This window comes from Ctenocephalides felis, unplaced genomic scaffold, assembly GCF_003426905.1.
Source record: "Ctenocephalides felis isolate EL2017-DRISC unplaced genomic scaffold, ASM342690v1 CF-g0.4_SCAFFOLD_01886, whole genome shotgun sequence".
NCBI lineage: Eukaryota > Metazoa > Arthropoda > Insecta > Siphonaptera > Pulicidae > Ctenocephalides > Ctenocephalides felis.
The window spans coordinates 136,878,130-136,900,097 of NW_020538040.1; the positions used below are offsets into that span (position 1 = coordinate 136,878,130).

Sequence of the window (21,968 nt, forward strand, 5' to 3'; positions counted from 1 at the left end):
TTTAACAAAATTATATACAATTTAATTAATTCATTATCACTATCGAGTATATTGAGTACTTTTCACTAAAAACAAACTTATGAGTAAGAAAGACCAAAAACTCACGAAAGATCATATTACATTATTATAATAAACTGTATTGTCTGTATCCGATGTGTTAAATTAGCATAATCTCCAAGATTTTAAAAAAATAATTTTCTACACTAATTTAAGATCGGATACTTTGTCGAGATAAATAATAAGTTACTATAATTGTTGAGTATTGTTATTTAAAACAATGTGATGCTTCTATAGTATTTTCAAACTTATTTAATATTTTATAATTGTAATAAGAACAAAAATATTTAGTAATTAACATAATTATTATGTATAAAGTTAGAAAAAAATAAAGATTACGCAGGGGTAATCTGTATGATATAAAATTTTTTGGCGCAAATATCACTTAAAAAACCATTACATTTTTACATAAGATAAATAAAACATCATTATCTATCAGTCCAATTCTATTTATTGTAACACGATATGAAGCCCTTAGTAAAGCAATAAATATTCAGTTTAATGACGAGTTGAGATAATATTTGACATTTGTTTATCCTATAGAATCACTTGAAGATATAGCTGTTTATGCGATTATGGAATTTAAAGATAAATTTGTTCCGAGAAATTTAAACTTTCGTGTATTATGTATCAAATAGCGCTTATGTAAAAATACCGAAAATAACGGTATTTTTGGGGTAAATATCGGTAAAAATACCGCCAAAAAATCGGGCGGTTTACTGATAATTCGGTATACCGGTATACCGGTATTGCATTCCCTAGTAGCTATAACAATATTATGCAGAGCGAATAGTTTAAGATCCTATTGAAAGACGCCTGTAACTAGTTACCCCTGTTACAGCTAGCCCCTAGCTCCCCGTATATCATAAAACGCTCAAAAAATTCAAAACATTACCCTGGCAAACTAATCGGAGAAAAATGTTATAACAAAACATAATTCCGTTCTAGAGTGAATCTTTCTTTGTTTGAATCCTCGAGTTATCTCGTATCAGCAATCGTGTCGCGATCTGTTCGCCTTACCTTCATTCGTCTCTATACATCAGATGGGTAGATGATCGGGTGAATGATAGTTATGATGGACCAACCATTGTGCACAACTAATTTCAAATCTGGTGCCGCCAGATAGTACTGATCGCAGAGGAATCGCGCGTTCTCGTACGCATCTCGCACCACGGACGCCGGGTCGCACACCGGGTCGATGCATCCTATGTGCCGGCCCTCGCGGCGGCCACCACCGAAGAGCAGTGCTGGAAGCGAAAAAAAACGAGGGTTCAATGAAAATTCAACTGCTGGCATTCATTTATATGAAGAACAGAAAGATGAAACCCTTAATAGTTCTTTATTTTTAACATTCGATTCGAATGTTATAATATAAATAATTAGATTAGATGTAATAAACTAGTGGCGCGCATGGCATCGTGCCTTAAGGCAAATTGCTGGAGCTTCTCGTACCATTTTTTTTTTTTTTTAAAAAAAGATTAACATTTTTGAAAAAAAATTACTTTTGAAAAAATTAGATTTTTGAGAAACTATAAATTTTTGACAAAAATTTACTTTTTTTTAAAAAAAAAGACTGAGAAAAAATGTTTTCTTTATTTTGAAATATTTTGGAAACTCTGAACTTTTTTTCAAAGCAATCATACTGCTTTAACTGCATAGAGACAAATTATCGAAGCGCGTAAACATTGGTACGAAACCTATAGGAATGTGAACAAAATTTATATTTATTGTTAAAATCTCTATAAAACATCTGATAATTTGATGTGCATATGTCTAATGATCATTTTTGACCGCCAAATGGCATCTTTTTTTTACTTTTTTTCACTAGATCTCAGAAACCGCTAGACCTGCCTTCTTGAAAACTTTATCAATTCTTCCTCTTGTCAATACAAGTAAACTGTTTCCTAAATTATTAAAATCGGACGCTCCGTTCTCATAAAAACTGAGTTACCGTTTGTGGCACTTTTTGTCCCAAACGAAACGGCTAGACCTGCTAATGTCAAAAACTAATCAGCACGTCTTCTTATCAACAGCAATCGAATGTTTGTTGAATTATTCAAGTAATATGTGTAGTTAATTTGAAATCAAATAAAAATTGTATTTGTTAAATAGAATTTGAATAAAAATTAGGAAAAATAGGTATAACAGAATTCGAACAGTTGAATTGATTTAGGAGTAAGAAGAGGAATATTGGAACTTGAAAGAAGAATGAAGAAAAAATGGTATGAAGCTGAAAGTTAAATAAAATTAGAAATTTGAAAAAGAACAAGAATTGAAGAAAATAATAAGAAAAAGAAAAATTAAGAAAATATAGAATAGAATACATAAAATAGATTGAAAATGATATAAAAATTAGAATTGTAACTAAAAATAAAAAATGTTGTAGGTGGCTAAATGCTCAGAGTAAGCTAGGCCAAATAAAAAATTAAAAAAAAAAAAATTAGATATATTTACGTTACTATATTGTTGAGTCGTTACTATGTGATGAGTCAAAAATTTGATTTTCGTCATGATTTCCCAAAAACGGCTGAACCGATTTCTAAAATCTTATTTATCAGGTAGATTATTTAAACGTTTATGCAACTTGCCTTAATGCAAAATGCCACTTGCACCTTGCACCTGGTTTAAAATATATGTTTCTGTTTTTTAACATTGAATTTTCTATTAAATTCACATAAAATTTGAAGCAGCTCCCAGACATATAACCACATCCAAAAATAAGTGTTGTATTAACGTCATTGCACCATTTTCAAAAACCACAAAACTAAAACATTCACACAAGCAAACTCAAATTAGCTAATCTAATTTTTAACTCCCCGAAGATGTTTATTTACACTAAAAAATCCGGATTTCAACCGGTGTTAACTGATTTTTCAATCTTAGTCCTTATCTAGACTCCTGAAAAATCCTGAAACGATTTTAAAAATTCAAAAACTGTTCGAAAGATATTGGTCGGAAATCGTTCTAATTAGTTTTTGATTAAGGTTGACCGGTCCGTTCTTCGTAATTAATTGTTGAAATATTTTTATACGGTTTTAATAAAACTTTTTATGACTATTGATTTCATGGTCTTGAGAAAAATACTAAAATATAACTGAATTTGAAAAAAAAAGGTTTGGAAAAATGAGCAGAGTTTTTGTGTTGTAAACCAAGTTTAGACCAATCGTCGATGTTTTCTTAAAAACGGCATTCGATGAAACTTCAAAAGAACTCGCGGTGATAGTTTTGCGATCTGATAGAACGAACCAGAAAAGTGTAAAATCTTTCGTTTACGTTTTTGCAAAAAAATTCTGAACCGATTCAGAAAAGTTAAAAGCCATTCGAAGCATATCATCTTGGATCCAAAATTTTTAAGCCGTTTCTTCGTACAAAAAGTTATTTGCTACTTTTAAGGAAATCTAACATAGCGATGCGGTATTCATGATCTAACAAAATTAACAAACATCCTGAAATATTAGAGGCCTACGAGAAGTGCTTTAGTTGTAAAAATTCAATAAAGTTCGGAATAATAGCTACACTTTTAGGATATTCCCATTCCCTTTAGGATAAGTCATAGTAATCGCAAAAAAATCAAAAATAATTTTTTTTATATATCTTTATGTTTCAGAGGTTTCTAAACATTTTGGCACACTTTCCCATTTGAATAATTCAAAAAAACATGTTACTTTTATTGACAAAATAAAGATTTAATTAAATTTTTGGGAAAGCAAGCAGTTTCGGAGATCGAGTAAAAATTTACTTTTTTTTAAAAAAAAGACTGAGAAAAAATGTTTTCTTTATTTTGAAATATTTTGGAAACTCTGAACTTTTTTTCAAAGCAATCATACTGCTTTAACTGCATAGAGACAAATTATCGAAGCGCGTAAACATTGGTACGAAACCTATAGGAATGTGAACAAAATTTATATTTATTGTTAAAATCTCTATAAAACATCTGATAATTGATGTGCATATGTCTAATGATCATTTTTGACCGCCAAATGGCATCTTTTTTTTACTTTTTTTCACTAGATCTCAGAAACCGCTAGACCTGCCTTCTTGAAAACTTTATCAATTCTTCCTCTTGTCAATACAAGTAAACTGTTTCCTAAATTATTAAAATCGGACGCTCCGTTCTCATAAAAACTGAGTTACCGTTTGTGGCACTTTTTGTCCCAAACGAAACGGCTAGACCTGCTAATGTCAAAAACTAATCAGCACGTCTTCTTATCAACAGCAATCGAATGTTTGTTGAATTATTCAAGTAATATGTGTAGTTAATTTGAAATCAAATAAAATTGTATTTGTTAAATAGAATTTGAATAAAAATTAGGAAAAATAGGTATAACAGAATTCGAACAGTTGAATTGATTTAGGAGTAAGAAGAGGAATATTGGAACTTGAAAGAAGAATGAAGAAAAAATGGTATGAAGCTGAAAGTTAAATAAAATTAGAAATTTGAAAAAGAACAAGAATTGAAGAAAATAATAAGAAAAAGAAAAATTAAGAAAATATAGAATAGAATACATAAAATAGATTGAAAATGATATAAAAATTAGAATTGTAACTAAAAATAAAAAATGTTGTAGGTGGCTAAATGCTCAGAGTAAGCTAGGCCAAATAAAAAATTAAAAAAAAAAAAAATTAGATATATTTACGTTACTATATTGTTGAGTCGTTACTATGTGATGAGTCAAAAATTTGATTTTCGTCATGATTTCCCAAAAACGGCTGAACCGATTTCTAAAATCTTATTTATCAGGTAGATTATTTAAACGTTTATGCAACTTGCCTTAATGCAAAATGCCACTTGCACCTTGCACCTGGTTTAAAATATATGTTTCTGTTTTTTAACATTGAATTTTCTATTAAATTCACATAAAATTTGAAGCAGCTCCCAGACATATAACCACATCCAAAATAAGTGTTGTATTAACGTCATTGCACCATTTTCAAAAACCACAAAACTAAAACATTCACACAAGCAAACTCAAATTAGCTAATCTAATTTTTAACTCCCCGAAGATGTTTATTTACACTAAAAAATCCGGATTTCAACCGGTGTTAACTGATTTTTCAATCTTAGTCCTTATCTAGACTCCTGAAAAATCCTGAAACGATTTTAAAAATTCAAAAACTGTTCGAAAGATATTGGTCGGAAATCGTTCTAATTAGTTTTTGATTAAGGTTGACCGGTCCGTTCTTCGTAATTAATTGTTGAAATATTTTTATACGGTTTTAATAAAACTTTTTATGACTATTGATTTCATGGTCTTGAGAAAAATACTAAAATATAACTGAATTTGAAAAAAAAAAGGTTTGGAAAAATGAGCAGAGTTTTTGTGTTGTAAACCAAGTTTAGACCAATCGTCGATGTTTTCTTAAAAACGGCATTCGATGAAACTTCAAAAGAACTCGCGGTGATAGTTTTGCGATCTGATAGAACGAACCAGAAAAGTGTAAAATCTTTCGTTTACGTTTTTGCAAAAAAATTCTGAACCGATTCAGAAAAGTTAAAAGCCATTCGAAGCATATCATCTTGGATCCAAAATTTTTAAGCCGTTTCTTCGTACAAAAAGTTATTTGCTACTTTTAAGGAAATCTAACATAGCGATGCGGTATTCATGATCTAACAAAATTAACAAACATCCTGAAATATTAGAGGCCTACGAGAAGTGCTTTAGTTGTAAAAATTCAATAAAGTTCGGAATAATAGCTACACTTTTAGGATATTCCCATTCCCTTTAGGATAAGTCATAGTAATCGCAAAAAAATCAAAAATAATTTTTTTTATATATCTTTATGTTTCAGAGGTTTCTAAACATTTTGGCACACTTTCCCATTTGAATAATTCAAAAAAACATGTTACTTTTATTGACAAAATAAAGATTTAATTAAATTTTTGGGAAAGCAAGCAGTTTCGGAGATCGAGTAAAAATTTACTTTTTTTAAAAAAAAAGACTGAGAAAAAATGTTTCTTTATTTTGAAATATTTTGGAAACTCTGAACTTTTTTTCAAAGCAATCATACTGCTTTAACTGCATAGAGACAAATTATCGAAGCGCGTAAACATTGGTACGAAACCTATAGGAATGTGAACAAAATTTATATTTATTGTTAAAATCTCTATAAAACATCTGATAATTTGATGTGCATATGTCTAATGATCATTTTTGACCGCCAAATGGCATCTTTTTTTTACTTTTTTTCACTAGATCTCAGAAACCGCTAGACCTGCCTTCTTGAAAACTTTATCAATTCTTCCTCTTGTCAATACAAGTAAACTGTTTCCTAAATTATTAAAATCGGACGCTCCGTTCTCATAAAAACTGAGTTACCGTTTGTGGCACTTTTTGTCCCAAACGAAACGGCTAGACCTGCTAATGTCAAAAACTAATCAGCACGTCTTCTTATCAACAGCAATCGAATGTTTGTTGAATTATTCAAGTAATATGTGTAGTTAATTTGAAATCAAATAAAAATTGTATTTGTTAAATAGAATTTGAATAAAAATTAGGAAAAATAGGTATAACAGAATTCGAACAGTTGAATTGATTTAGGAGTAAGAAGAGGAATATTGGAACTTGAAAGAAGAATGAAGAAAAAAATGGTATGAAGCTGAAAGTTAAATAAAATTAGAAATTTGAAAAAGAACAAGAATTGAAGAAAATAATAAGAAAAAGAAAAATTAAGAAAATATAGAATAGAATACATAAAATAGATTGAAAATGATATAAAAATTAGAATTGTAACTAAAAATAAAAAATGTTGTAGGTGGCTAAATGCTCAGAGTAAGCTAGGCCAAATAAAAAATTAAAAAAAAAAAAATTAGATATATTTACGTTACTATATTGTTGAGTCGTTACTATGTGATGAGTCAAAAATTTGATTTTCGTCATGATTTCCCAAAAACGGCTGAACCGATTTCTAAAATCTTATTTATCAGGTAGATTATTTAAACGTTTATGCAACTTGCCTTAATGCAAAATGCCACTTGCACCTTGCACCTGGTTTAAAATATATGTTTCTGTTTTTAACATTGAATTTTCTATTAAATTCACATAAAATTTGAAGCAGCTCCCAGACATATAACCACATCCAAAAATAAGTGTTGTATTAACGTCATTGCACCATTTTCAAAAACCACAAAACTAAAACATTCACACAAGCAAACTCAAATTAGCTAATCTAATTTTTAACTCCCCGAAGATGTTATTTACACTAAAAAATCCGGATTTCAACCGGTGTTAACTGATTTTTCAATCTTAGTCCTTATCTAGACTCCTGAAAAATCCTGAAACGATTTTAAAAATTCAAAAACTGTTCGAAAGATATTGGTCGGAAATCGTTCTAATTAGTTTTTGATTAAGGTTGACCGGTCCGTTCTTCGTAATTAATTGTTGAAATATTTTTATACGGTTTTAATAAAACTTTTTATGACTATTGATTTCATGGTCTTGAGAAAAATACTAAAATATAACTGAATTTGAAAAAAAAAAGGTTTGGAAAAATGAGCAGAGTTTTTGTGTTGTAAACCAAGTTTAGACCAATCGTCGATGTTTTCTTAAAAACGGCATTCGATGAAACTTCAAAAGAACTCGCGGTGATAGTTTTGCGATCTGATAGAACGAACCAGAAAAGTGTAAAATCTTTCGTTTACGTTTTTGCAAAAAAATTCTGAACCGATTCAGAAAAGTTAAAAGCCATTCGAAGCATATCATCTTGGATCCAAAATTTTAAGCCGTTTCTTCGTACAAAAAGTTATTTGCTACTTTTAAGGAAATCTAACATAGCGATGCGGTATTCATGATCTAACAAAATTAACAAACATCCTGAAATATTAGAGGCCTACGAGAAGTGCTTTAGTTGTAAAAATTCAATAAAGTTCGGAATAATAGCTACACTTTTAGGATATTCCCATTCCCTTTAGGATAAGTCATAGTAATCGCAAAAAAATCAAAAATAATTTTTTTTATATATCTTTATGTTTCAGAGGTTTCTAAACATTTTGGCACACTTTCCCATTTGAATAATTCAAAAAAACATGTTACTTTTATTGACAAAATAAAGATTTAATTAAATTTTTGGGAAAGCAAGCAGTTTCGGAGATCGAGTAAAAATTTACTTTTTTTTAAAAAAAAAGACTGAGAAAAAATGTTTTCTTTATTTTGAAATATTTTGGAAACTCTGAACTTTTTTTCAAAGCAATCATACTGCTTTAACTGCATAGAGACAAATTATCGAAGCGCGTAAACATTGGTACGAAACCTATAGGAATGTGAACAAAATTTATATTTATTGTTAAAATCTCTATAAAACATCTGATAATTTGATGTGCATATGTCTAATGATCATTTTTGACCGCCAAATGGCATCTTTTTTTTACTTTTTTTCACTAGATCTCAGAAACCGCTAGACCTGCCTTCTTGAAAACTTTATCAATTCTTCCTCTTGTCAATACAAGTAAACTGTTTCCTAAATTATTAAAATCGGACGCTCCGTTCTCATAAAAACTGAGTTACCGTTTGTGGCACTTTTTGTCCCAAACGAAACGGCTAGACCTGCTAATGTCAAAAACTAATCAGCACGTCTTCTTATCAACAGCAATCGAATGTTTGTTGAATTATTCAAGTAATATGTGTAGTTAATTTGAAATCAAATAAAAATTGTATTTGTTAAATAGAATTTGAATAAAAATTAGGAAAAATAGGTATAACAGAATTCGAACAGTTGAATTGATTTAGGAGTAAGAAGAGGAATATTGGAACTTGAAAGAAGAATGAAGAAAAAATGGTATGAAGCTGAAAGTTAAATAAAATTAGAAATTTGAAAAAGAACAAGAATTGAAGAAAATAATAAGAAAAAGAAAAATTAAGAAAATATAGAATAGAATACATAAAATAGATTGAAAATGATATAAAAATTAGAATTGTAACTAAAAATAAAAAATGTTGTAGGTGGCTAAATGCTCAGAGTAAGCTAGGCCAAATAAAAAATTAAAAAAAAAAAATTAGATATATTTACGTTACTATATTGTTGAGTCGTTACTATGTGATGAGTCAAAAATTTGATTTTCGTCATGATTTCCCAAAAACGGCTGAACCGATTTCTAAAATCTTATTTATCAGGTAGATTATTTAAACGTTTATGCAACTTGCCTTAATGCAAAATGCCACTTGCACCTTGCACCTGGTTTAAAATATATGTTTCTGTTTTTTAACATTGAATTTTCTATTAAATTCACATAAAATTTGAAGCAGCTCCCAGACATATAACCACATCCAAAAATAAGTGTTGTATTAACGTCATTGCACCATTTTCAAAAACCACAAAACTAAAACATTCACACAAGCAAACTCAAATTAGCTAATCTAATTTTTAACTCCCCGAAGATGTTTATTTACACTAAAAAATCCGGATTTCAACCGGTGTTAACTGATTTTTCAATCTTAGTCCTTATCTAGACTCCTGAAAAATCCTGAAACGATTTTAAAAATTCAAAAACTGTTCGAAAGATATTGGTCGGAAATCGTTCTAATTAGTTTTTGATTAAGGTTGACCGGTCCGTTCTTCGTAATTAATTGTTGAAATATTTTTATACGGTTTTAATAAAACTTTTTATGACTATTGATTTCATGGTCTTGAGAAAAATACTAAAATATAACTGAATTTGAAAAAAAAAAGGTTTGGAAAAATGAGCAGAGTTTTTGTGTTGTAAACCAAGTTTAGACCAATCGTCGATGTTTTCTTAAAAACGGCATTCGATGAAACTTCAAAAGAACTCGCGGTGATAGTTTTGCGATCTGATAGAACGAACCAGAAAAGTGTAAAATCTTTCGTTTACGTTTTTGCAAAAAAATTCTGAACCGATTCAGAAAAGTTAAAAGCCATTCGAAGCATATCATCTTGGATCCAAAATTTTTAAGCCGTTTCTTCGTACAAAAAGTTATTTGCTACTTTTAAGGAAATCTAACATAGCGATGCGGTATTCATGATCTAACAAAATTAACAAACATCCTGAAATATTAGAGGCCTACGAGAAGTGCTTTAGTTGTAAAAATTCAATAAAGTTCGGAATAATAGCTACACTTTTAGGATATTCCCATTCCCTTTAGGATAAGTCATAGTAATCGCAAAAAAATCAAAAATAATTTTTTTTATATATCTTTATGTTTCAGAGGTTTCTAAACATTTTGGCACACTTTCCCATTTGAATAATTCAAAAAAACATGTTACTTTTATTGACAAAATAAAGATTTAATTAAATTTTTGGGAAAGCAAGCAGTTTCGGAGATCGAGTAAAAAAATTTAGTCGTCGAAAATGATCATCAAACATATGCATGCACATCAATTATCAGACATTTTATAGATATTTTAATAATAAGTATACATTTTGTTTACATTTTGTTTAAATTTTGTTTACAAAAAATCATTTTTTTTTAAATAGAACTTCTTCAAAGTTTTAAAATTTTTTTGAATAACTTTAAAAAAAATAATATTTGGTACAGAAAGTACCAGCAATTTTCCTTAAGGCACTATGCCATACATCACTAGTTCAGACAATTATTTACACGTATCGGGAAGTTCATACAACTTGTCGACAGCGAGGAATCTCCTACAAGAAGATTGAAAATAATGGCCAGACGATCTTAAATGAAATGTCAAAAAATAAAAAAAAGAAATATCTCATAGGAGATAATCTCTTTAAATGCATTTACACCCAGCATGTTGTCTTAAAAAATTATATTATTTTGATCGGCAATAAATCTATGCAAAAAAACTTGTCGATAGAACACCACTTACACCTAATTAAACATTTGAATATTAAGTACGTACTGTGTTGATTTATGAGCATTCTTATAGATATTCTGGACATGTAGAGTCGATCCAAGAAGTACTGGATCGATAATTCCACTGGTGGATCGATAGCGTCCGTCCTGTCTTTCAATTCAAGAACTCCCTGAGCCATGGTCTGCACAACATCAGCATGACGATCGCGTATCGTCGACAACACGGTGCAGAACCTGAAAATATAATGGATCGATTTAAATTATTAAGGGGCACAACTAGTGTGAAATTTCTAAAAAATCAATTTTTTTTCATATTTCGGTAGATTACACCTTTAAAAATAACATAATAAAATTTCAAATCGATATCTCAAATAGTTTTTGAGTTACAGCTATTTAAAAAGTATATATATAGCATATAGTACAATGATCATTTTATCTTTAAACGCGTTTTTCTCGAAACAGCATCTTCCGAATTTGCTGCAGTGATTACTCAAAAACGAAGGATTTAATCACTATCAATTTTTTGTTACATGTTCTTTATATAGTTCTCCGTAAAATGATCTATCGATTTTTTGATCGGATCAAAAATCGAATTTTGGCAGTCGAAAAACGACCAAAATTTTGGGTAAAATTCGACTTTTTTTAAAAAAACGCCGCCATTTTGTCAATTTTTTATTTATTTTTTTATCGTAGTTCATTTTACAGACAATATTATCTAGATTAACGAGAATTTTTTTTTTGTTTTCATCCATATAGAATGCCGGTATCACTGCAGCAGTTAAGGGCCTTTTTTTTGTCACGCCGTTGGAGATCGGCGATAACTTAAAAAATATTTTTTTTTTTTTCTCAAAAATTTTGCCATGTATTCTTAAAACATGTATAAATATATTCCTAAAATTTTGAAATTATTGATAAAGTAGTTTTTTAATATAAATTCCCAAAAATCACCTTTTTTTAGGCGGTTACACTACTTGTGCCCCTTAACTTTCTGTTGAATAAATTATTGAAATTTTAAAAAATCTAACGAAGAATTATTTTCAATATTAAACTTATTAGCATAGTAGTATATTCGGTTGTTTGCAATGATTGTTCCTCACAATCTAACCTCACAATACGACTACATGAGCTTAGTCCATCATAAACAAAGAAACTATAAAAGCATCCAGGTTCAACACTCTGTCCCCATTCCCAAAAATTCCCAGTCTTTTAATTTCAACCCCAACATTTTATGCTTAGAAAATTGCACTTTTAAGAAGTTATTGGTGGAAAGTTCTAATTTTTAAAAGCATCTAATAGTATTAATTAGGGTTTATACAAAAACCGACATTTCAGAAAACCGGTTCTCGAATTTTAATTTTACTAAAAAACCGGTTTTCGAATTTTATATAGAAAATAAATTTTTGCTCGAATATCCTGTAATTTAGTGTAATTTAGAGCAGTATTTGATTGAATTTATTTATTGTTCAATTTTCTAGATAATAAACAAAATTATTTTAATTTTAATTAGTAGAACTAAAAAATAATAGTTTATCTTGATTAAATAACTTTGAAAATAATTATTCGTTATTCATGCATCATTTTCACATATAAGAATGAAAATATTTTTATGATAGTGAAAGGAAAGTTTTCGAATAAATAAAAATAATACAATTTTAAATAAAAAAACATTCATTGAATGAAAAAAAAATTAAAAAAATATTAGATACATGTTGATACATACTTGTTAATATCAATTTTAGTTTTAAAAACATTTAAGCTAAACTCGCGTATTGTCTGTTCCGAGCAATTTTAATTAATTAATTTTAAACATTCTAATTGTTTTTTTGTTTAATAAAATATGATTTAAAAAAACTGAGAACGTCTATCGAATTGCTACTTAGACGTGTCCTTTATTGTTTACTCACAAAATTTTCTGAAATAGAAAATACTCTCATACTTGCGACCAAATTATGCTTAATTATTTTTAAAGCCTGATATAATAATTCTAAGTTTCTTGTTCTTTAATTTGTGACCTCTAGAGTTTAAAACTTTTATTTTTTTAACTTTGAGTAGAGGAAGTTACTTCTTCAAGAAGAAGTCACACTGATTGATATTAATAGATACACTGGTATAAAAATCTAAATTAATATCAACAAAACCTTTCTGGGAACCATGCAGACTGATAAGATTACAAATGCTATTGAACCGATATAGTTTCAAGAATCAAAACGCTTTCATCTATCTTTATTTGGATATATTTATCATTTTCCATTTCTACAGTGAAAACCGACATTTTTCACTAAAGAACCGGTTTTCGAATTCCATAATTTTCGTCAAAAAACCGGTTTTTAAAACCGGTTTTTAAAAACCGACAAACCCTAGTATTAATATAAGATCAGATCACAACTTTATACAAAACTCTGAATTTGAATTTTCTACATTTTTGAACAAACAAATAAATAAAACTCATATTTTAGCTTCCCGTAGGGCAAGTTATAATAATCGTTAAAAAATCGAAAATTAAAATGTTTATATATCTTAATATTTCAAAAGTTTCTGAACACCTTACAATTAGATAAATGGATAAATGTGCATGTGTGTGTGTGTTCGGATACAAATTTCCCGATTTCGGGGACACGGTTCAACCGAATAAATGATTCAAAAAACATTAGATTCCTATCGATTCTTTGTTATTTAGCTGTAAAGTGAATATTAGAAGTTAATTGTTGCGTAGAAGCTCAGTCATAACGATGATTTGTTTTCAAAAATGTGCATTGAGTACGGTAGTGACAAATTTTGTGGGTACATTTACAGTTGTGACATATATTTCTTGTCAGTTTCGGGTAAAGACTAAATAGGCAAAAAAATCTAACTTAACTAAAACAAAATACGAAAGATAAAAGAAACGGCAAATTCAACAGAAAAAAAATCACAAAAAATTCTTATTACCTTTGTTTAAAAAATTACGTTTTGTTATATAATATTTTATTCATAAGTTTTATTTAAATGAATATGGTGTGTTGTGTTGCAGATTATTATTATTAACGACAATGTAAGTTTTGTTTGTTACAATGTAACTATTGTTTTTACCATATTTTTAAGCCTGTCACAACCATCCCTCTGGTATCAACCATTGTGACACTCGCCCGTTTTTTGTATTACTTGATTTTATGACAAATCCATCGTATTTAAGTAGCAGTACCATTTAATTTATTTTTTCTTCAGCTACCTATTATTTTAAAATTATTTCTGATTAAAAAAAGTGGCACAGCCATACCCAGTCTTCTCAACTGAACTTAATCAAATTTATCACTAAAATCTCTATAAGATATCTGATAATTTGATGTGCATGTGTCAAATGATCATTTTTGATTGCCAGATGGCATATTTTTTTAATTTCCGAAACCGCTGGACCTACTTTCCCAAAAATTCAATCATTTCGTCAATACATGTGAAATGTTTATATTGAACCATTCAAATTGAACGCTCCGTTCTCTTAAAAACTGATTTGCCGTCTTTTGCTGTTTTGCCAAAATAACATTTTTAATATTTTTTGTTTGCCTGTCTGTTTGATCCGAAAAATCTTTAAAATTGGCTGAACCAATTTTGAAAAAACTTAAATTGACAGGTAGCTGATATAAGTTACTTGTATTATTAAGAATATTATCTTATCTTATCTTACTTGAAATATTAATAAGATAAATTAGCTAAACAAATAAAAAACATTTAGTTCTGTTAGAAAATTGTTTTATAAATGATTATTTCACATAATTAGAAAAAATAATCACTGTAAATTTATGATTGTCAATTAAAAATAATTCATTTCCCCTGTAATGGGATTTCTAATAGCTGTTTTAATTCGGACCGGTGTCTCCTCATCGTTTTTGCTTTCCTCTACCTCTGGTTTATTAATGTTCATTTTCGCTTTGGGTTCGGGGATTTTCATCTTTTTCATTCGGCCTTCATCTTTTGAGATACTTTCGAGTTCGTGCAAGTGATCCATAGCTAAAAGTGCGCTCATTTGTGTTGAATTTGTATGACGGCCAATTCGCCCTTGGCCGTCATTTGAGCTAAATCCCGAATCCAGTACTGATTCATCTTTCATTGATTTTGTTCGAGGGGTCGATTCCATTCTGGAATTGCAGAATATAATTTTCGGCGCTTCACACGGCCGTTTTAGTTTGAAGTTTGTATGTTATTCAGAGGTTGAACGTCATTTTAATTATTGGATATCAATATTTCTTTTCAAACATAATTTTGTATTTAATTTAAACATAAAGTTAATTAATCTTTTTTGAATATTTTTTTGTTTCGAATTTGTATTTCGAATGATCTTTTATTTCATGAACAAAACTGTGTATATGTCAAACATATAATCGCAACAGCATTGCATTCATTTTTTGACACATTTTGAAAATATAAATGCGAAAATAATAGTTTATTACTACGGGGGTGTAACTCAGGGGTAGAGTGTCCGCTTCGCATGCGGGAAGTCCTGGGTTCAAATCCCAGCTCCTCCAAAACGTTTTTATACATATTTAAATATCTTAAAGATTATAGATAAATGAATAAACTGTATTTTAATTTTAATATCTAAATATTAATATCATAAATAATTTTGAATGTTTTTAAAATTTTAATGCAAAAACTAGTGGGGTGGGTGTATGGCGTCGTGCCTTAAGGCAAATTGCTGGACTTCCCGTACCGTAACAAAATGTTCGAGGAATACTGAATGTTTTCAACTAGATTATTATTATTATTGTAACATTGTCTAATATTTATAAGAATTATATAAACTGAATTGCAAAGTTGAAATTATTTGTTTAAAGTATATCAAAACTATAGTCAGAATTAAAAATAAAATCTGAATTATTTTCGATATACAAAAATTTTTTTTTTCAAAAAAAAAGTTGAAACAATTTTTTTTTTACAAAATCAATTATTTTGTTAAGACAAGCAGAAAGTTCTTTGAATCATTTAAATCGGACGTTCAGTTCTCTCAAAAACTGCCATTTTTTACACATTTAGCTCCGTATCTTTGAAATGGCTGGGCCTGCCGTTGCCAAAAACTAATAAACACTTCTCCCAATCATTACTAATTGAATGTTTTTTAGATCATTCAAATCGGATGTTACGTTCTCTCAAAAACTCGATTTCTATTTTCTGCACACTTTGCTCTTTATCTCCGTAACGGCTGGACCTGCTTTTGCAAAAACTAATCAGCTCAAATCCCTATCAATAGAAATCAAATGTTTTTGGAACAATTCAAATCGGTTGATCCGTGCGCTCGAAAACGTGACTGGAAATTTGTATCCATACATACATACATACACACACCTCCATTTTTTCTGAGGTATGCCAAAATGTTCAGAAACCTTCAAAACGTCGAGAAATGTAAAAATTTTTAATTTCGATTTTCGGCCCATTACAATAACTTACCCTACGGGAAGTTAATAAACTTACAATTAGAGGTAGAGTGTTTACTTCTCATGAGGACAGTGAAGCCTTCAAATCTCAGATGCTCCAAATTATTATTTTGAACATTAAATAGCTCCTTTCATATCATTTAAATGTGTTAGTATTTATATGGACTGATAATTAATAAAATTATACCGATTTTAGATTTATATATCGTATATAATTCCGAATTCATTATATAATGCAATTTTGTCTCTTAATAATTCATTTTCATCTATGAGAGAGAGTGTGCATCAAAACCATCTAAAACATCTTCATAAAACGTGTCCATCGATATTATTAATAACTAGAGGGCAGTTTCTTTATTAAATACTTTTGCCAAAGTTTTAAACAGTTACTGGTATATTATTCAAAATAATAAATATTCAAATGATATATTATCTAAAAATCATCATGGATTTCCACAAAATCAATTTATATTGGTGGGCAACTGAGTAAAAGCGACTTCCACTCTTACATGGCCACGAAAAAAATATTTTCGTCATATTTTGTTTTCATTATTACAGCAAAATTACCCATCTTAAACCTGCAAAAAATTACGTACTATTAATGGAACCAAAGCCTCAAAAAACAGCAGTGTCAAAATTTGTTTGCAAAATTTTATTCTAGACACTTTTCACTCGAAGATGAAAATACTCTAGCCATCCTAACAGTAATCAAAGCAATAACCGAACCGGATTATCACAGTAAAATACGTGATATACAACACATAACTAGTTGAAAGTGGCATTTAGCCTTAAGGCAAGTTGCACGAGCTTCCTGAAATGTGTAATGATTGACTTAAACAACCGAAATTGAGATTTGGATATTTAGATAACATTTTCAAGTTTTCGCTTTCAATTAAATGCTAACAATGTGAATCCCAATCGAATTTTCTCAAACACATGTAAATTATCTGTAAATGTATTAATTATATTGCACAGACACGTGCTTGTATGCCCTAAAATTGTAGCTTATTATTTTAAATGAAATGACAATGTTTGGCTCATCATATCACAAAAGCAATTCTGACACAAAGACTAATATTTTTTCAAATTTTGATGAATTTTTAAAATTAAACTACTTGCCGTAGAAACGCAAAATTTTCGTATGTTGTTCAGGACCATGATATCTATCAACATTAAAAATTTTATTAAAAAAATTCAACAATTAATTACAAAGAAACGGCTCGGCCGATCTTTGTCCAAAGCTAATGAGCACGATTCTCAAATAATATTTTTCGAATAGTTTTTGAATCTTTAAAATCGATTCAGAATTTTTGGCTAAAACGTAGACGGAAATTTTTTCACTTTTCTGCTAATTACGGGAAAACGGCTCAGCCGATCGTATCAAAAATCTAATTGACGCGAGTGCTTATCAAGTTTCATTGAACGGTTTTTAAAATTTTAAGATCGACTCATCCGTTTTTGAGTAAACGTCGATGGAAAGTCTAATTTTGACAAAGGCAAAAAAAGCGATACTAATTTTTGCAAACTTTGACGAATTTTTAAAATTGAACGACTTGTCGTAGGGGCCGTAATATTTTAGTGTGATCTATAAGACTGTGGTATCTACCATCAAAAAAATCATATTTAACACTTTATTACAAGAAACGACCGATCTTTACCAAAAAAACTAATCAGCACGATTCACAACCAATATCTTTCAAACGGTTTTTGAATTTTCAAAATCGATTCAGAATCGCGGGCTAAAACGTGGACGACAATTCTTTCACTTTTTTACTACTTACAAAGAAACGGCTTAGCTGATCGTCGCGCAAAATTGATAAACACAACAGTCCTCATCGAGATCGAATGGCTTTTAAATTTTTAAAACGGTTCAGCCGTTTTTGAGAAAATGTCAATTTTCCGCAAAAAATCTGTTCACATACACACGCACATTCTTTTTCCAAATTTGGTCTCCCTCGATTCAGAATGGGTCGAAACGTCGAGAAAACATAAAATAAGCGAATCGGATTTTTGTTATTCGGGTTCAGATTCAACTAAATTTACGTATGCCATGAATTCGTACTCGCAAACAAGTGACAATGCATATTTAATTTTTTATAACATAAGTTCAGATCATAATTTTATTTTTCAAAATTTCTCACTTTCTTTTTATAAAAATTATTTAAGTTACAAAATTGACTTCGCTTGATTTCGCTAATCAAACAAGATCATGGATTGAAGAACTATTTTATTAGATAAATGAGTAATATTCATCTCATGATGAAACTAATAATAAGTAAGTCATATGTCAAAATTATTATTGTTTATTCATATCAAATTTATTATATAATAATTCATGGTAATTAGATAGATATTTAGTTTCATTCGTTTCTAATTTTGGAAATTCATTTAATTTAGATTTTTTTTTTAATTATTTTAAACTTACACAAACAATAATCTATTTTATTGACCACTATTTGTTAATGGTGCTAAATTATTAAAAAATTAGACAGCATCAAAATATTTATATTGAATATTTTCGGAAGTATTGAAATTTTTGGAAATATCCAAAAACAATAATGCTGGAGATAATTTAGAAATATTTGAAATTTCATCCAAATAATTTCTATGCTAGAATTGATGATTTATGTCGCCAAATTGACAAACATTTAAAAATGTCGTTACAAAATTCTACAGCGACGAGACAAATCTAAAAAGTTAAATCCATTCTATAAACGTTCATATATAAAATTATATGTTATATAATATAATTGTATTCACAAATTTTCTGAACCGAGTCTGATTTACCATTGAATTTACCAAACGATTCGCCCGCCTGGTTTATAAGGGATATGGCAGTCAGTTATCAAAAAGTTAGAGAAAAGCTAATAAAGCTCATTAATTCATAAAAATATTTATATAATTGATTTATAAAATATTTTTTTGAAAAATGAAACCATTATCTAATCATAAAACATTCGATTATTATTAAAGAGTTTTCGATGAGTTTAAAGCATTCACTGATAATAAGCTAGTTTAGTACGATATTTGTAACATATTTATAAATAAATTAATAAATAAATAATTAGTATGTATGCATATTATATTTGCGATGTTTTAGTAAAATCGATTAATATAAATAACTCAAATAATAATTTCAAAATTAAAAATTTTGGCAGAGGCCTTTTTAGATATAAGTTAATTTTCGGTACATGCCGATTTATATATCGGAATATGTGTACGTTTCAGTTTTTTATCGTGTGTAATTATTAGGTTTCTTTAAGAACGAGCAAGAAGTGTATCTTAGTGGAACTCTTGGCCTGACTTTCACACATAGTGGAGCACTTCTTTGTGCTATCTAATATATCTAACTTGTTGCTGAAACTTCTCAGAACATGGTCAACCGGAAGGTAATAAAGACAAAGTTCACTATATAGGGTTCAGCTTTTCAAAATTTGATATAAATTCAGTCTTAAAGCCAAAGTCATTCTAATGTCAATATATTTGCTTAAAAAAGGTATCATTATGTGCATTTGAAATCATTCCTAACAATGAATATGATTCGAAACAAAACAATATTCTATTACTAAAAGTGATGGTCTATCTTAGAAACTTATATTCACATTAAGAATGAATATTTGCTATTTTTATTATATGAAACTAACACGTTCTAGGTTAATATTAATTATACGTCAATTATTAATAGTTTTCATCTTCTTAACTTCGTACGAGTATATTGTTCCCTTCGTTACTATTCTAATTATCTTAAAAGGTTAATTGTCAGCAAACGTTAGATTTATTACGAATCTCTAATCAATAGATGTGTAACTAGGACTCAATTTTTCAGGTAAAGGATTTCAAAAACTGCAGATTTGGACTTCTTTACCAAACGATAGACAAAATGAGGTGTGAAATTCGGGATAGCCAAGAAAGAAAACTTATTTTTCCAGTACACCTTTTATAAAAGCTCCTGAAATGCATATACAGAACATAAAACTAGTCCTGCTTCTTGATAATTAGCACGAAAGGCGATGAAATTATCTAGAATGCTGTGAAATTCAAGAAATTTTTTTTTTATCAACTTCTAAAATTAATAATTATATAAATTATCATTTTCCGATATTAATAACATCTTATTTGCAACTGCATTACGCCGATGACTTTGATTATTCGTTTTTTATATTTATTATGTGAGATGGATTGATTTAATTTCGTTGGATTAATTACGTTGGATGACGCCGTTGGCAAAAGGGCTTGCACGAAGTTTTATTAAACCAACAGCGAATTACAATGATTGGTCCAAACAAAATTATGGAAATGAAGATAATGACCAAGATCAAGACCAAAGTTCAACAAGTAGTGGTTTCAATAGTTACAGAAGACGAGATAATATAACTAATTCTAAAGAAGTCTACACAAAATCGAAAAATATTGGTAATAAATTTGGTGAATATCAAGATAATTATTATTCCTAGAATGGCTATCAAAATGATAATTCCGGGTGATGATTGGGGTGATAATGGTGAGAGTGGTGGAATGAGTCGCGAAAGCCGAGGAGGAAAAGGTGGCTTTCGAGGCGGACAAGTTGGTGGTCGTAGATATGATAACGGAGATGAAGATGGTGATAATGAGGATGGTGGTGGTGATAGAAATAACTACAGGGGTTGCAAGAGCAAATTTCGCAATTTTAAAATCCACAAATTGAAAAGAAGTAATTTTTATTATTAAAAGAGCGATATAACTGACTTTATAAACAACTATTGTTATAAACAAGTTCTAGTTTTTTTTTATTAAATCATATAAATATGTATTAATGGCAACCTATATACATAACTATAGCAATAAACACTACTGAATAATCTGCCTCGTAGTATTTTCGTTTATAACGTTTCAGCAGTTGATCATTCGTTTAAATAAATAAAAAATGTTTTTCTTGTATGATATATATTTATGATATACTTATGGTCTTATATAATATATATTTATGGTACAACAGAAAGAACGCCTTGCTTCATATGGTTCGAATAAAGGTTTGCAACTTTCATATAATTCAAAATCATTTTTCGAAAGTTGAACGTTAAAGCATAGATAAGGAATGGTTCAAAGTAACTATTTTTTATAATATCAGTTGATTAGCGATTGAATGAAAGTTATAACAGATTCCCGGCTTTGAAGTTATGCGCTTGAAAATTAGGATAAACACAAAAGATTGTTAATTATATTTCTTAATAAGAATTGATGACATATATTGATAATCGAATGAAAACTAAGATGAAAATCACTAAAAATGGTGGTTTATTTTAGAAATAAAATTCATTTTCGCATTAACAATGTACATTTTCTTTTTAACTTCCCGTAGGGTAAGTTATAGTAATCGCAAAAAAATCGAAAATGAAAATTTTTATATATCTTTACGTTTCAGAGGTTTCTAAATATTTTGGCATACCTTAGAAAAAATGGATGTATGTGTGTGTGTGTGTGTGTGTGTGTGTGTGTGTGTGTGTGTGTGTGTGCGTGTATGTATGTGTGTGCGGATACAAATTTTCGTCGACGATTTCGGGAACACGGATGAAGCAATTTGAATAATTCAAAAAACATTCGATTCTTATTGATAAGAAGACGTGCTGATTAGTTTTTGGCGGAGACAGGTCTAGTCGTTCCGAAGACATGGGGCAAAAAGTGCTAAAAACGGTACCTCAGTTTTTAAGAGAACGGAGCGTCCGATTTTAATAATTCAAAAAACATTTTACTTGTATTG

General features: G+C 29.2%; 1 protein-coding gene and 1 non-coding gene across 2 annotated transcripts in view; one reads left to right on the top strand and one right to left on the bottom strand.

Moving 5' to 3' along the window:
* LOC113375971 (pyruvate dehydrogenase (acetyl-transferring) kinase, mitochondrial-like) overlaps positions 1-21,968 on the bottom strand; it is a 55,060-nt gene that overhangs the window by 7,257 nt on the left and 25,835 nt on the right. Inside the window, exons 3-4 of the mRNA XM_026615909.1 lie at positions 10,873-11,060; positions 1,143-1,304 (exon numbers count right to left, since the gene is read on the bottom strand). Of these exons, the coding sequence (XP_026471694.1) occupies positions 1,143-1,304; positions 10,873-11,060 (350 nt within the window). The remainder of the gene's footprint in view (positions 1-1,142; positions 1,305-10,872; positions 11,061-21,968) is intronic.
* Positions 15,254-15,325, top strand: Trnaa-cgc. Its single transcript has one exon. It is a non-coding gene; the product is annotated as a tRNA-Ala (tRNA).